At 35.5% G+C, this 17,635-nt stretch overlaps 3 protein-coding genes across 3 annotated transcripts; 1 reads left to right on the top strand and 2 right to left on the bottom strand.

Annotated features, from left to right (window-relative positions):
- LOC109237966 (rop guanine nucleotide exchange factor 12-like) lies at positions 2,915–6,167 on the top strand. Its single transcript, XM_019404413.1, has 7 exons — positions 2,915–3,349; positions 3,558–3,674; positions 4,025–4,179; positions 4,270–4,344; positions 4,459–4,719; positions 4,809–5,129; positions 5,371–6,167. The coding sequence occupies exons 1-7, from the start codon at positions 3,196–3,198 to the stop codon at positions 5,794–5,796; spliced, it is 1,509 nt and encodes a 502-aa protein (XP_019259958.1). The 5' UTR covers positions 2,915–3,195; the 3' UTR covers positions 5,797–6,167.
- LOC109238041 (photosystem I reaction center subunit VI-1, chloroplastic-like) lies at positions 6,433–7,871 on the bottom strand. Its single transcript, XM_019404500.1, has 3 exons — positions 7,650–7,871; positions 6,851–6,977; positions 6,433–6,744 (listed from the first exon to the last, which is right to left on the bottom strand). The coding sequence occupies exons 1-3, from the start codon at positions 7,778–7,780 to the stop codon at positions 6,565–6,567; spliced, it is 438 nt and encodes a 145-aa protein (XP_019260045.1). The 5' UTR covers positions 7,781–7,871; the 3' UTR covers positions 6,433–6,564.
- LOC109232993 (peroxidase 29-like) lies at positions 10,219–13,899 on the bottom strand. Its single transcript, XM_019398707.1, has 5 exons — positions 13,803–13,899; positions 11,920–12,092; positions 11,317–11,505; positions 10,801–10,966; positions 10,219–10,613 (listed from the first exon to the last, which is right to left on the bottom strand). The coding sequence occupies exons 1-5, from the start codon at positions 13,897–13,899 to the stop codon at positions 10,219–10,221; spliced, it is 1,020 nt and encodes a 339-aa protein (XP_019254252.1).

Genomic DNA, 17,635 nt, shown 5'->3' with positions numbered 1-17,635 from the left:
TACTGTAGTCATCTACAACTGTTAAAAAGTACTTATTACCATCAAATGTAGCTATTCTGTAAGGACCCCATAGGTCTACATGAATCTAATCAAAACAGTATATACTTCTAATATCACTAGAAGGAAATTACAATCTAGTTTATTTAGCACAAGGATAGATTGTGCATTTATCTATTTTATCTCTGATATTCTGTACACTAATAGGCAGTATTTTCTTCAGCACTAGAACAGACACATGTCCAATTCTCTGATGCCATAACTCCACATTGATCTGATTTGTTTCACCTGCAGCCAATCCCTTTGCAGCATACACAACCCTTTGCCTATTCTCTGCCAGTCTAGCTAGTAGTATGTATAATCCTCTTACTTCTTTATCAATCTCCCTTACCTTCCCAGTGAAGAGATCCTGGAAAGCACAAAAGTCAGGGAAAAATGTTGCAGCACACTGTAATTCTTAGTTATTTTTGAAACTGAAAGAAGATTATACGTAAATTGAGGCACATGAAAAACATTAGTTATAGTGCTTTTATCAAAAAATTGAACTTGCCCCTGTGTGTGTGACTAGTGACACATCACCATTAATTAACATAACCTTCTTAGGATTGGTTGTCTGAACTATAGTAGACTTATTCAGAAGATTAGTATCAGACACCATGTAATTTGTTGCACCAGTGTCCATGATCCGTTCTTGTGAGCCATTTGAAACCAATAATGATGTATCAGTATCAGTACCTGTTGCATTAGCGGCTGAAACTTCATTGTTAGTGACTGTTGAGATTACTCCTTTATTCAACAGCTGAACAATCTGATCATACTAGTCTTTTGTGAATGTGTAGTTTCCCAACTGATTTGCAATTGCTTCCAGTCCTTGACTATAAGGCATCTGATTTCCACAAGCAGACTGGTTCATGACATTAGCATTTTTTCCATATACACCAGTAGGCACATCAGAATTCTGATTTTGATTATCATTATTCTCATTCAAAATGTTAGCATTATGAGCTGCATTATATCCTCCTCTTTTCTTTTGTCTGAACTCTTGAAGATACCCAACAAGTTTATAACAATTTTCTTTTATATGGCCTTTCAACTTGCAATAATCACATTGAACATTAAAGTTTTTCTTGAACCTTTGGCCTTGTCCACCTCCACCATGTCTAGTATACATAGCAACTTCAAAATTTTCTACAGGATTGGCTCCAAGAATCCCAGAATTTGCTGCTATAGATTTTTGACTTTCATCACTCACTATTAAGGCATAGGCTTGATTCACAGTAGGTAAAGGAGTCTTCATAAGTATTTGACTCCGAGCTTGTGAGTAAGACTCATTTAATCCCATTAGGAACTGGTATAGCCTCAATTTGTGTAGGTAGTTAACAAAATTCCTTGATTTAGGACAATCACACCCAGGTGCAGGAACCAAAGCCTCAAATTCTTCCCAAAGATCTTTAAGTTTTGAGAAATATACCGAGACAGATGCAGAGCCTGAGTTAAGGTGGCTATTTCTTATGTAAATTGAAAGTTCTTGAGCCATCAACCTTATTGAATCTTTTAGCTAAGTCTTCCCAAACAGTTTGAGCACTGGAGGCATACATAATCCTCCAAGAAGACCTTTGTCACAGAGTTCATCATCCAAGATAGAACAATGACATTTACTCGTTCCCAATGATTTCCCATTGAATTTGGGAACTTATCCTTACTGCATGTACCATCAACAATGCCAAGTTTATTCCTACCTAACAAGGCTACTCTCATAGACCTATTCCAAATAGAGTAGTTTTCAATACCTGTTAGCTGAAATAAAATGATTTGAATTCCGCTAACATTAGCAGGTGAGAGGAAAAGAGGATGATTGTAATCGATCCCAGTTACTTGATGCACTTGATTTCCAGTATTTCGTCCAGAATTCAGATTTGGTATTCCTTCGTTTGTCGCTATTTTTAACTACTAATCTAACAACTTAACTAATTAGTGATCACTAATAACTAACTTTAAATGGTGTAGTTACAGTACTACCCTTATATCATTTAACAACTATCGACTTTGCACGCCCCTTAGGAAATAATAAATAAAGTACATAATTTACCATGATATCCATATTAATTGGTGTATAGTCTTAATGGATTTGGAATGAGTAATCAATGCTAAGGGCAAAACAAGAAAAATAAATTATTTTTCTCTTGATATGCGAAAAGTGACAAGTAAAAATAAAAATTTATTTTTAGAATACTTGACAATTAAGTGAACACAGGGAGTACTCGCTATGTTCCATTTTATTGGGCAACATTTCCTTTTTTTGTCTATTCCAAAAAAATAATTTTAAAAATAAATTTTATTCTAAATGAGATAATTTACAATTATACAAATATCTATAACTTGTTTTAGACCATTAAGTTTCAAAAAAAATATATTCTTAAACGTTGTGATTAATCAAACTTTGCCACATAAAGTGGAACAAGGAGTAATATTATGTTGTTTATAAGTTAACATGCTTATGCATCGTAATTTCTAATAGATATAGAAAGAAATCAAGAAAAGTGCAATCATATTACAGAAAAAGGAATCACATTCTCGAATAGAAGTTAACATTACAGAAATGTAATTTCTACAATAGAAGTTGACTCTTGCTTACACAGAAGCAGGTCGTGCGACGCAATCCTGTTGTGTACTAAAGTAAAAGGCCACTTGTCAACCTTGAGAGAACCGCCTTCCTATTTGAACATCCCAAATATTTGAGGAGAAAAAGTTGTCTTTTTTTATTCTTGATTCTTTAATTCGTTGAATGGATGGCCCGACGTTAAAATTCAGCCATCCATTGTCTCAGCAATATTCTTCTAAAAAAAGCAAGAAAAATTGTAAGTATAAGCCAAAGAGGGGAATTTTCCTAAATTCGTAAAACAACAGAAATGACCTGTTTTCAATTTCATCTTTCATTTTACAAAAACATGCACCCCACGTTCTCTCAACCATTCACAAAAACAAGAGAACAAACATCAAAAGACTTCTTCATTCTCTATCAAGAAAACTTCTGTCTCCTTTTCTCTTCTCCTATCTGCGCCAGCTGAAACCCTTTCCTTTTTCTGACGCCAAAAGTTTCCAGTTTGTTCATCAATCTCCATATCATATTATATTTCTGCTTTATGGTCTCAAACTTCGCCGCGTAAGGCAACATTCTTTCGGCTTGAATCAGAAAAAATGGTTCGAGCACTAGAAGAAGAAGAGAAAGGGATTCCATCTGCTGAATCTCAAAAGGTTAATGAGTTGAAGCTTCTTCGTAAAGAGACCATCAAGTCACGTAATAAAGCCGACGATTCAGGCTCCGCTAACATCAACCAGAACCAGCCTTCAGGCATGTCATTTTCTTCTGCTTTTCTTACTATTTCAAGAGAAAACTTTAGTCTTGTTGAAAATGTTATCACATTTTTCGTTTATTCGCTCTTTTGGCTGAAATGAATTTTCACGGAGTTCTGTTATCAGAATTCGTTGTTCCTAATCTTTTCTATTTCTCGTGTTTTGATCATATTTTTGACGAACGTACTCTGCTCATTCTTGTTCAGATATGGAGCTGATGAAGGAAAAATTTGCCAAGTTGCTCCTTGGTGAGGATATGTCTGGCGGAGGAAAGGGTGTTTCATCAGCATTGGCATTGTCAAATGCAATCACAAACTTAGCAGGTATCTGAATCCTACCATATTCTCAGCTATATATATACCTTTATCTGATGAATATATGTATCAACAACAGCAACAACGACCCAGTTTATTCCCCAAGTGGGGTCTGGGGAGGGTGAGATGTGCGCAGCCTTACCCCTACCCTAGATGGGTAGAGAGGCGGTTTCCGATACACTCTCAGCTAAAGAAAAAATGAATATATATATCACCAGAAAAAAGAAAAAAATTCTGATGAATATATGTATCACCAGAAAAAATATCTCATCTTTGTCTGTTATTTTTCTACAGAGATCATTTGAAGGTTTCATTGTATGCTTCGTTTTCATATCTTTTGTTTGTTTTACAAAATGCAGCTTCTGCATTTGGGGAACAGAAGAGATTAGAGCCCATGCAACCAGAGACAAAAGCCAAGTGGAGAAAAGAAATTGATTGGCTTTTATCTGTTACAGATCATATTGTTGAATTTGTTCCTTCTAAACAAAAATCAAAAGATGGAACAAACATGGAGGTATATACACCTCTCTCCCCTGAAATTCTTCTTCACATATGTCACCTATCTAAATAGCAAACTAACACGAGCCGCATGTGTACTTCTCAGATTATGGTGACAAAGCAGAGAACTGATCTTCAAATGAACATCCCAGCACTACGCAAACTAGACGCGATGCTTCTGGTAAGATAAAACTACTTTTTTTTTTCTTTGATTTATTTTTTGGGGTTTTATGTCATTCTAAATAGTGTAATTCGCTCGATCAATTATGCTTATGCTTGGTTTGATAACAAACAGGATTGTTTAGATAGTTTTAGAGACCAAAGTGAAATCTCTTATACGTCCAAGGATGATGAAGGAAAAAATAGCAGGGCAGATGACAAATGGTGGATACCTACACCTAAGGTTCCTCCTAATGGCTTGTCCGATGCTACGAGAAAATGGCTGCAATTTCAGAAAGATTCTGTAAACCAAGTACATAAAGCAGCCATGGCCATAAATGCTCAAGTTCTAACAGAAATGGAGGTCCCTGAAAATTATATAGAATCCCTACCGAAGGTACAAATAGATTAAAAACTTAGAATCTTAGTACAGCTAACTGCAAGCTTATGATCTTGATTTTTATTACTCTTTTATGTTGTGTTCAGAATGGAAGAGCAAGTCTTGGAGATTCGATATACAGGAGCATTACTGATGAATACTTTGATCCTGATTACTTCCTTTCAACTATGGACTTGTCTTCGGAACATAAAATATTAGACCTCAAGAACAGGATTGAGGCATCTGTAATTATATGGAGAAGAAAAATGAATGCTAAAGATGGGAAATCAGCCTGGGGTTCAGCCGTTAGTATGGAGAAGAGAGAGTTATTTGAAGAAAGAGCAGAGACTATCTTGCTTATCCTAAAGCATCGGTTCCCTGGAATTCCTCAGTCATCACTAGACATAAGCAAAATCCAGTACAACAGAGTAAGAAGCAACCCCTGTTGATATTCTAAAGAGTCGAGACTATTTTACCTTGCTTCTGTATGATATGCAATTACATTGTTTATATTACCATAACATTCATCTGCATTTGCTTGGTTCTCAAGTTTGTTCCATCTTTTCTTCTTTGATCTCCTTTTGACTTCACAAAAGGATTCAATATATTATAAATAATCTAGTTCTTGAACTTTAAAATTTTAACTTATAATCTATTTTTATCTAACAGGATGTTGGGCAAGCTATTTTAGAAAGCTATTCGAGAATAATTGAAAGCAGGGCATACACAGTCATGTCACGAATCGAAGATGTTCTCCAAGCAGATGCTGTGGCCCAAAATCCTGCCAATGGAGAGGTAAAGAGGTTTCCTGGGGATGATTCCTTAGGAGTCGCAGCATCAGAAGCATTCCCGGATGGTAAGGAAGAAGTAGAGAAGCTTAATTCTGCAGAGACTCCTAATTCAATGACACTGCTGGATTTCATGGGTTGGGGGGCGGAACAAGGAGACGATGATACTGAGAAAGAATTGAAGGAGGACCGAACCAAAGACACTGATGGAAAGCTCCTAAGCAAACCTCCAAATATAGTCACTAATAAGAGAGTGTCTTACTTAGAGAATTTAGCTGGTTCCAGAAGTCCAACAGCACGCCACTAGCAGACTTCACTGCAGAATACTGATTGACTCTTCAGAGGCAAGGATCGACGACTAGAGTTTCATCAGATTAAGAAAGCTCGGCGTCAAATGTACATATCGAGATGAAGCATACCAATCTAGGATTTCACTAAGTCATTCCTTTTGTAAATAGGGATACAGTTAGTAGACCTACTGGGTCTGTGGCAGTTCTTGAAATGATTTACTCAGTACAAGATGTCACCTTGTTGTTGAACAACAATGGGAATTACAGACCTTTTACCTTGAATAACCTCTGGTTTTCAGATCTATTAGTAACATGATCTGTAGTTCACTATTTAAAGTCTATTTGGTTTGCACTTTACAGAATCATTAATTGGTTATTAGTTAATTCACCGGCAACTTATCTTAAATCCTTCTTTCACTTCACCAAAAGAAAGTATAAGGTGAGAATATATCAAAAATTTGCTGAAATTCACAGACAAACTAAGGCAAGGAACTCTTTTAGTTATGTTACATAGAAGTTTCTGACCTTTTATAGAAGTCAAAGTTGGTAATTTTAATAGTGTAATTTACAACACCAAATAGGAATGATCACCAACATGAACTAATAAAAGTTAATATCCCAATTATTTGAGTAGAATATCAGAAGCAACCAAGTAAGAAAGCAATGCCACAAATTTACCATAAGATATAACTTGATATAATGGAAAGTCTTCAATTATACTTACACAAACTGGGGAAACATACATCAATTACAAATAGAAGGTTGATAATTGGATCAAAAAGCAATTAGATCTTGCCACGTGGGCCGAGCTTGGGTGGAAGTTGTGGACCTTTCTTGATTGGTAGGATATCCCCTGATGCTGTCGAACTGAAGTAAGCGAGGGTGGAGCCACCTCCCAATATCAAGAATTTGAGCAAAAGGCCTCTCTTGGTGAATGGAGCAGCAAATGTCTCAAAGAACTTGCTCTACAAAACACAAAGCAGGAGCAGGCGAGGCAGTTATAACTCAGACACCTGCTGCAACACTAAAATCTTAATTTATTCATCAATGATGTGGGCGAAAATAAAATACCTGAAGAGGGTTGTATGGTGAAGGTGCATCTGATCCATACAAGTCCCACTGGCCAGTGGTGTTGCCCAAATCCTCCAAATCAAAGTATACACTCTTGTCACCATATTTGGCGACCACAGGGCCAGCCCTACACAAACATGTATTTATTCACTTCATAATGACCAAAACAAGCCATGCTTATACGCATAAATACATCCAATCCAACGTCATTTTTATCCCCTTCTTCAGTGACTATATGAAGAGAGGAACTTATTCTTTTTAAAAGTTCCTTCTTTTATTAGATGAACTGAATCTTGTTGGGCTAAAACGGCCAAAGATACTCGTAACAAGGTGTGATATTGTCTGTTTCTTCTGAAAGACCTCACACCATTAAGAGTATTCAACTCCTTATAAGTAGCTTCTTTTGCCTTTCTATTTTCTATGTAGGACTTTGTTCACACACACCCCAACAAATGGATGTTCATAGATGACACCGAGAATTGTTGAAAACATGATTAGTTATTTAAAATCATGCTCTCCTAACGGCTTAAGCTTTTAGACAAGGTGATCACACATTTCAACGTATTATCACAGTTGACAGAGATATTGAGTTTAAGTCACTATCAAATAGATGTTGCAGTAAATTTTTTGGCTCGAGAAAGAGCGCCAGAATGCACACGAGGAGACGTGTTGAAAATATAATTAAGTAAATCAAAAGTATGTTTTGTCTAACAGTACAAACTTTTAGATAAAGTGGTCACACATTTCGACAATAATTATCAGTTGGCAATCACAAGAAGGTAGAGGGGAATCCATTTACCTGGATTTAGTGGGCTTCAAATTGAGGCGAGATGATTTGAGATGAAGCTTAGTTCCAGTAATGGAACTTCCAGCTAGGCCCTTGACATTGGTGGTAGGCTGCACTGCAGCAAAGTTTGCCAAAGATGCCATGGCTTTCACTCCAAACTAACAAAATTATTTTCAGAATGCAGAGTGTGGGCTGGCAATTGATGTCTTGCTTTTTGATCTTTTTGCGTGGATCCAAGCAAGACATGTGGCAAACTTGTGTATCTTTTTAGAGATATAGAATCCCATTTGAGTGGCGACACGTGTCATAGGCTGGATAAGCCTATCCCTTCAAACTTGTGAATTTTTGTTAAATTTGAGCGAAGGTATTTTTTTTTTTCCATGATCAGATATTACCGAAAAAGTTACTTTACATAGTTACTAAAAAATAGATAATGCCTGCCTAGCTAAAACTTGTGTTTTACGTAAATAATTTTTGGAAAATATTTTCTGTCTTATGTGAAAAGTATTTTCCTATAACATGTTTTTGGTATTTGGTTAGTGAAAGAAAAATAGTTTTAGGTCGATGAATCAAGCCATTTCAGGTGACCTTCCACCATCTTGTTCTCTATGTTACTTGCGGGATGATCAGTTGTAATTTTGTCTAATTTTGTACGAATGTACATCTATTTTACATCTATGCAATGTAGATTATTAGTTCATAAAATTTAATACTGTGCTTATGCAACTAAAAACTTGATTTATACTGAAGACTTCATCAATCCCTTTGATTGATGAAGTTCTAGTATTAAGCTTCTTAAGTAGGAGCTCAGTACGCGATCTTTACCCAGATAGTCGGTCATATTCACTGTTTATTTTTTCTATCCATATATATAAATTAGACATTGATTATACACGATTATACATATATAATACATTAATTACGCATATATTATACCTCTACCTGCTATTTTTAGTTTAAGCGGTTGGATGAGCAGATATTTGAGTTAATTCTTCTTATTGTTATTGATGTCCTGAAATTTCTAGATAGTCAGGCTCGTTATTTAGCTTGTAATTAATGGTTTATGATAAGATCAAAATAATCTGTATGTCATGCAAAACTAACAAATCAAACTTTGCACGACGATAATTAAACAACAAAAAGAACTCTAACAAAGAAAATATAAAGTCACGTGGTTCTGTTAATCGACCTACACATCCACACGGGCGGTTCAATTGACCAACCACGACAAAATGAGGGTCTTGCTACATTTTAAAGCTTTGCTCATTCTGTCAGATTCCTTATTTTATTAACTAGGCAAAATACATAGTTTATCCATTAACCTTACACTCAAATCTCTATTACACACCTTTTCATCACGGGCAACCTTTTACACATCCAACCCTTGTAAAGTATGTCTAAGACATATCATTTTTCCCACGTGGTCAATGCGTGTTTTTACCAACAAATGAAGCGCGTGAACATGAGAATTTTTATATCAGATGTCAATTTTTTTATTTTTTTTAAAATTTAAATTAAGGTCATCTTCTTCCTTGTTTAAAAAAATTATTAAATCTGCCATAGCTACTCCTTGATGCTTAGACCCACTTCTCTCCACTCGATCTACTTCTTCTCAAGAAGACCCACCAAAATTTCTCATATCTCTCTTGTTGGTTAGTCCTTAGCTTTGTCGATTTTTTTTTTTTTTTGGTTGAGAAATTGTAATTAGAATTCACAAATTTGTAGCTCCACTAACCATTAAAACTAGGCTTAAACTTATATACAGAAGATTCTTCTTTTCTCCAGACTTGAGCTTTGCCGTGGCTAAGTTAAATTTCTGAAAGGGTGAAATTTTTAAAATTTTCCCCAACTATTAAAGCTTAGCTCAAGCTTTTCCAGATAAGCACATTCTTTAATTTTGTTAATGGGTGAGTTTACAAATAATTATTATTATTACTACCTCGTTTGCTTCAGTTGAGGGAATCGAAAGAGCACAAAAAGAAAATGAATGCTTGATGATGGCAGTTATGGTGGACAAGATGAAGAAGATGGGGATAAAATTATAATTTTATGTGCTATCTTTTTTATTATTGGTCAGTGACAAGTGTCACGACCTTATTGTCGCGTGATAGTACACATGCTTTGAAAATCTGGGTAAGAAAAAAGTGGTGTGTCTTAGACACACTCTACAAAGGTTATGTGGGTAAAAAGTTGCCCGTAGTGGAGAGGTGTGTAACAGGGATTTGGGTAAAAGGTCGATGGGTAAACTATGTATTTTGCCTATTAACTACTGTGAGGTTGGTCTGAGTCAGAAGGCATGTAGCATCAGCAGCTAATATTTGCAGACTTAAATTAACTGCTAATTCTGTAGCTTGAATTGCTGCGTAAACTGAAACCTCTGTGAGATATATACAGACAGATGAGAATGACTGAACACAAATATTCAATGGAGAGGTGAAAGTCGATATAAACAAAGATGTCATATTCTTCCTTCTTATCATAGTTGGATTGAAAGAAAACTTAAATTTTTTGCCCTACATATGTAAGTTTAGGTTATTGATTGCTGATTTGCTGACAAGATGAGCCACAACACAAATCTTATTCAATTATTCACAAACCTACAGTCCTTGCGAATTTCTCCTTCTTTCCCTAGCAAAACTTTATGGCTCGAGAGTTTTAAGAATCCTGATGTAAAGCTGTTAAAAAACTGCTGCTGATTGCTTGCAAATCCAAGGACATAAGGTTTTGTTCTTTGATCACTTGAAATCTCAGAATCAATCTTGAGTAGTCCTCTTCCATTAAGAATATCAGTGAAGTAACGATTATCAAATGCAAAAGTAGTAGCATCATTGGTTGCAAAAGTTACATTAGATAAAAATGGATCGCTGCAAATCACCAGTAAAGTAAGTTTGAATGAGGTTGACAATGTAGGATCTATTGGAGGCTGCAATCGCTTCTCAAAGTTCCGGCAATGGCTGATGCCTAGCGTGTGTGCCCCTGCATCAAAATCGCTCAAATATGATGTATTTGACTGGACATAGAGTTTAAGAATAATTAAGACTTTTACCGCATGCCAAAAGTACTCTAGAACTTATGGTCTTGAATGTACTATGTACTTTTTATGCCAAATATAGAAATGAGTCACGAGTGTCATATAATATGGAACAGAAAAAGTAGTTTGTACCAATAAGGGCTACTCCTTCTTGGACAGAGATGTTCTTCTGCTGGAAAATTTTAATGAATTTATCAACAGAAATGTCTGCAGCTGGAAGCTGTTTGTCAGCTCTTTCCTTGCTTGACAATTTACCATCTCTTCGCCCGGTCAAAATCTCTATATAGGGTCCTCCTGCCTGAAAACACAAAACATTCCTTGTAAAATAACACAAAAACACAATTGAGCCGTTTCGGTTACATTACATTGTTTTGACCTAATATTTTGACGGATCATTTTGGATACAATCTAGGGTGGAGCTAGGTGAACGCAAGAGGGTTCAATTGAATCCCCTCTGTCAAAAGGTCAATCCTAGGTATAGCTTTTTGCGTCTTTTTAAATCCCTTTTAGAATTCCTGGCTCCATGTACCTGTTGGTCAATATTGCATGACAGTTATAATGAGATGCCCTATTTTTTCAAAAAAATAAACCATAGTTATAGATCATAAGAGGAAAGAAACAAGAAAAAAAAACATTCCTAATTGGTACCAGATATACACCATCACGAGCTGCTAACTGAATGATATCAGCACAAGAAACAGTTTGAGGGCAAATTCTCTCCAAAGACCTCTTTGTTCCATCGATTAAGTCAAGTTTGCGTACTCCAAAGTTCATGTCTGACTCTGTTTCAGTTATTGAACCATTTGAATAACTTAGCATTACTGAACCATCACAACCCTGCAAAACAAAAAAATAAAAAAAAATAAAAGGAAATTAAATACCGGGTTAAAACAACTGATGGAATATCAAGCAAGTATTAGAGAGCTATTTATATTTTCTCTATAACTGAAATATGTTGCTAGGGCAGAACTCGACGCGCATGATTTCAAACTCTTGAGATGTGATTATCGCCCGACATATGTAGTACGGAAATATGATGATAAAAGTGCAGCCAGTACACAAAGCATCCCACATTCACTGAGAGTCCGGGGAAGGGCCGCACTCCAAGGGGTGTGATGTAGGCAGCCTACCCTAATGGCATACCAGCATCAATGACTGATTCCACGGCTCGAACCCGTGACATATAGGTCACATGAATACAACTTGACCGTTGCTAATTGCTGAAAGAGGGAAAGAGAGAATTGTACGTACATCTACTTGGCAGTCATGGAAAGCGAGTCTTAGGAGGGCTGCAGCTGAAGTAGGATCAAGTAGCATAGACCTACTCACTTCATCTTTCACAACTTGTTCTGCATTTGGACAACTGTTCCTATAGAAATTAAGCTCAAGTCCTGGACTTTTTTCTTTAGAATCTCCTATAATAACTGAAAATAAACAACAGAATGTGCAGATAAAAACAAACACTAAAATTCCTTTTGAACCTGTCGTGTTCAATAACAGTTCTACTATACTAAACAGTTAACGGAATATTGTGAGAGAAATTGACCATAAATAACAGTAAGTGTTCAGGAATTTGTAGACTAGTGTCCAAAGGCATGCATGTTGTAGTTTGTGCTTTTACCACCTGGACAATGAAGTAATTGATCTTTGACCTGTTACTATTAAGGTAGTGCAATTAAGGCATTTTCTGTTATGAGTCAAATAAATATTAATGAGGTGCGTTACATAAAGGTAGGGAGGCAGAAACAGGAAGGTAGTTGCTCTCAATTCCATATCTCGAACTTAGAAAACTGCAGAAAATATTCACAAGTTCTAAGCATTTTAAGGCGGAGGTGCGGTGGTAGATGATAAATGATGACAGATGACAGAAAATATTCACAAGTTCACAAGTTTTCCTCTTTTTTCTTCTAATTTTGTTCATTTAGAAGGAAAAAAAAGAAGTTACATCAGAAAATATAGCCTACATATCTTTTGCACATGGAGCTGGAGGGAGAGGCAAATGTATGAGGAAAATATAAAGCGTTTCATATTGGTTGGGGGAAGCGAAGTTATGTATGGCCAAGGGTGGTCATCTGAACATCATTTGCCGAAAAATTATACTATGTATAAGGTAAAATATTGGTATTTGTTATTGATTAAAAAATAGACTTTGAACACTCTTGTATAGCTCATTGCCAAAGGATGTTAAAAATTTGAATACCCTTATTGAATTTCTTGGCTTCGCCATTTGGGCTAGGCATAATTAGCTTTGTATAATACTAAATCATATTTAATTCTTTAAAGCATAACAGCAGTGAAATGGGAAAAGGGACTAGGCATAATTAGCTTTGAATAATACTAAATCATGTTTAATTCTTTAAAGCATAACAGCAGTGAAATGGGAAAAATAACTATAACAGTTCTGAGCACGTAATTTTTGCCTCAAATACTCCCAAAAAATCAATAAATAGTTTTTTATTAATTGTTTTTAATTTTTTACAGATTTTTTAGGATTTTTTTGGTAATTATTTGCATTTTTCATGCATTTTTAACATTTTAAAATCATAAAAATAACAAAAATATCCAAATCTTCGTTACATAGCATTTTTAGGTCTTAATTGCATTTAGAGTTTAATTGCATAAGTTAATTGCATTACTAAACAAAAATCACCAAAATATTGTTCATTTTTACATTTTTAGTTTCTAGTCTTAAATTAGTAATTTCTTTCATTAGTTTTAAAGTTAATTAATTGTTCAAATGTTAAAATAGTTAATTAAGTTCATTTCAAAATTTATATTTTGATCTAGGACCTAATCTAGGTTTTTAATTAATTAGGTTAGGATTTTAATTTAAAAGAAAAGAAAAAATACAAAGAAGGGAAATAAGAAATTTGTTTAGTCTTATGCAAAATTGGGCTAAAGCTTTTCAATGGCCCAATTTTCACAAACCTGCCCCAGCCCATAAACCAAACCCAACCCCGTCCAGCCCTACTAAACCTAAACGACCCCGTTTTTTACCTCTTCAAATCGTGACCGTTCATCTCCTTTTGATCCAATGGACCATAACCACCCATCCCATTCCCTTAAAACGGTCGAAGAAAGCCTCCCCCCCCCCCCCCAATTCATCTCTCAGAACCTGTCTCTATATCTATCACCTCTCTCAAATCCCCACCGTTTGCCGCCCGCCGGAAATCGCCTCACGGCGACGTACAGTCTCCAAACACACCCAAAATCACACCTTATACTCCTCATCCTCCCCTCTCCTCAAACCCCATAACCTTTTTCCCAAAATCCCCACCAAATTCGGCCAATTTTAAATCTAAGAAAATCATAAACCTAAATATGGTTTTCTTTGGAAATTTCAAGCATGTTTTGGTTCAAACTTACATGAGTCGATTGCTCTTGACACGAGCAATCAATTCATGTTAGTTTGGTTCATTTCAAAATTCGCCGGATTTCGGCGAAGTCAACGCTGACCGGCCAAGCTTCATCGTCATCGTCGTTCGTTGATTCGCCTGGTTTGTCCACTCATTTTGGCCAAATCAATTTACTTTTCTTTTCCCTTTTACTTGTTTCTTTTTCTGTTTTTGAATCCTCAGTTAGGTGTTAATTATTGTTTTGATTAGTTCAATTAAAATAGGATTATTTAGGTTAATTGCATGACCAATTAGTTAAATGCATAAGCTAGTTTAGTATAATTGTATGTTGATTTCGAGTTTGGGCCCCAATTGATTTGACCGTTTGATTTGGCTCAAAGTCGGGCCTGTTTGTGTGATAGGCAGGCCCACAAATTCAGTTGTTTGTTTTGAGAACTGGGGGGGGGGGGGGGGGTCTTTGGATCAGAGTCACACGACTCAAGCCCAGAATCAGGTTTGGTTCTGAGGCAATTTTGAAACGCTAAAAGGTTAATTTGGGGGTTTTAACTTGAAAGAATCTTTAGTAACTGATTGGAAACTTCTAGAAATGGACAGCTGTCCAAAATTGTTAGGATAAGATGCTGAAAAATAAAAATATCTGATACAAAGGGACAGCTGTACATAAATTGGTTGAAGAAAAATGCTCTTTTCCTTATCTTTAGGAGTTGTACCTTCATCAGATTATTCCCTACTCCTTAGCATACTCACATTCTATATAAGACACCTGGCCCTCTCATGAATAGGCAGACTTTCATACGGATTTTTACACTAAAAGCTCTAAAGTTCAGAATTATTTTTCCTTGATTTTTGGAGACTGATTTTTGTATAAGAAAAACCTTTCTAAAATACAGCTTCTTTTCTTTCACCTTTAGACTGATTTGGACACAGAATTTTGCCTTAGAAGTTCTTCTCTTACAGATTCAGTCTCTTTCATATATTGAGTGAAAAAGGGTTTCATAAGTTTGGTATTTTTTTTGGATCAACCTTGGTTTTTTGAAGCTGATTTGGAATTGAAGTCAAGCTTCATTACTGGGATTTCATTGTTAATCTACTGCTAATTGGTTGTTGTTTCCTCTAAGTTTGCTGAGTTTTAGTATCCAATTTTCAGCCTTTATTTGGCTGTTTGTTGGTTGTCTTTCACAAATAGGTATGTAAGATTCCTTCTTGTGACTCTTATGAATGTGGAAATACAGAATTGACATGCTAATACCCTGTCTACACCTATTTTCTCTGTGTTTCTGATGTTGATATGCTTAGATCTGATTCATCTATGTTTCTCTTGATGGTTATATGATTCTGTAATTCATTTAAAACTGAACATATAGGCTATGTTGACTGGTTTGGTCCAAAGTCATTATTAATGCAAGTATCAATATGAGCCTATCAAATTCAGGAGTGTTGGTGATGTTTTTATGTTTACAAAACTTGAAATGAGGAGTTTTAACTTTGTTGATCCTACTGTTGCTCCATGAATCACTTCAATTACATGTTATCTTTTAGTTTAGTCATAATTCAAGTCTAATGTCATAGCTAGGCCATTGATCTAGTCTAAAGGTTCTTTCATGCTCAAAACATCTCCTTGTTTGATTGATTCTTCCCTGAATAATGACTTATTTTCTAGAATCGGTGGTTCATGTTTGAAATGGTGTTTGCAGGGGGGCTGATTAGTAAAAGTCAGTTTGTGTTGATCTTTTGCATTTAAAAATGGAATTGTTCTTTGATTAAACACAAGGATTACTCAACAGTTAGACTAATCTTATTTGCATTTGAGTGTTTAGCTACCGCTGGTGATTAGGTGATTTATGAGAGTGGCCCAGTGGCTATCTCATTGTAAATCAAGATTAACAAGGCAATTGAAAAGTCAATAGCCTAAATCATTTTCTCTCTTTCTGCATAATGTTTGAAGAAAGCTGTTAGGAGCAGTAATATACAGATCTGCTTCCTTATTTATAAAAGGAATTGAACTCGTGGGGTTGTAGTTAATTAATAATTTGTAATGATTTGCTTTCTATACCTCTTTTGTACTGATAAGTTAATTTAATATAATAGTTGATTTTGTTGTATTATTTTAAACATGTTTTAGTTAAATACATGCATGTTTGATTCTATAGCTTTAGAGTAATAATCCTATGGAGATTTGTTTCTAAATTAAAGTTGCGTATTAAGCCTGGTAACTCTGCAATCCTAAATTAGTAGAGTTCCCTTAATTTGAATTTGAGCTCTAAATAGTGGACTCAGCTGATAGTTTATTTAAGGCTTAGCTTGATGGGCCCAGACTCCGTAAGTAAGCCCAATTCGAAAGTTTGTCTGGTAGACAAACCTGGACAGCCCATTTGGACTTTGATTATGCTGTTGTGGGAATTTAATGTCATCTATCCCCCAAAATCGTTAACCTTGGAGGAACTTTGTATATCCCATTAGTTTGCCTAAAAGATGAAATGTTGGGACTAAGCCTAATTATTTTCAAAGTCAGTAATTACAATAACCTTCCCACTTTAACGCCATTAGCTTGAAATCCCCTCTTGTAATCTGACATTCTAGGAAATTAGACAGTAATATGCTTTTGGACACGTTTAATTAATCAAATCATCGTGATCACGTACACGTTCGCGTGACGTAATTGTAATTTCAAATATTCATTTCGTAGAAATGCATTTAGGCGCGCATTTAATTTATTATCGTAATTGCGTACACGTTCGCGTGACATAATTACGATTTCCAAAATTAACTAGAGGTATGTTATTACACCCCATATTTTCGTACATGAAAGTACGCCATAAAAAAATTAATGAGATCTCGGAAATGAGATGTTACATCCCGTATTTTCGTACGTTAAAGTTTCGTCGTAAGTTAATCGACGTTTTCGGAAATGAGATTATTTTGAGATTATAAGCATTATGCTATTTCAAATAAGTGATGAGTAAATTCGTGAAGGTGAGAGGGTAAGCAAATCGAAGAAAATGAATTTTGTATGTGGATTGGTTAATTATGAATTTTTAGATGAAGATTAACAAGGTAATTAGAAATTTTGGATAAATATTGTGGGGGACACTACCCCGACGTGGCAGCCAACTAAGCCTCTAAAGGTGACTCTTTTGGCTAGAATATAGGTGGCGCAATTAGGCAAAATGTGTGACCTTATAACATGATACAAAAGAGTCTCTCTAATTCATTTAAGAGAGATTCATACAAATTGGCAATGTAACGTGATTCATACAAATTTACAACAAATTGCTGTCATCTACTACGTTAGGAAAGAAAATTTCAGCAAGGGTAATAATTTATAATAGCAACATAGTTGCTTCAAACCTTTCATACGAAGACCATTTAATATTATAGCAACGTGGGATTTGCGATTCTAAGGGAGTACGGCGCAATCTTTCTCAAGAATATCATACGGATTGTTCCCTATTTTGATCTTACCGTTACGTGTTTCGTCGCGATTGGCATGTGTTAGAAGGATTGTCAAGAGAATCGGTTCAGGTATGTAAATAATGTTCCTTCTTTCTTTTGGCATGATCTATACGACACAAACGAAACGAGCAAATACACAATTTTCATAAATGACTCTA

The sequence above is a fragment of the Nicotiana attenuata genome, chromosome 1, assembly GCF_001879085.1.
Source record: "Nicotiana attenuata strain UT chromosome 1, NIATTr2, whole genome shotgun sequence".
In the NCBI taxonomy this organism is placed as follows: Eukaryota; Viridiplantae; Streptophyta; class Magnoliopsida; order Solanales; family Solanaceae; genus Nicotiana; species Nicotiana attenuata.
Note: the sequence above shows the minus strand (reverse complement) of the source record. Positions and strands in the feature narration are given on the sequence as shown.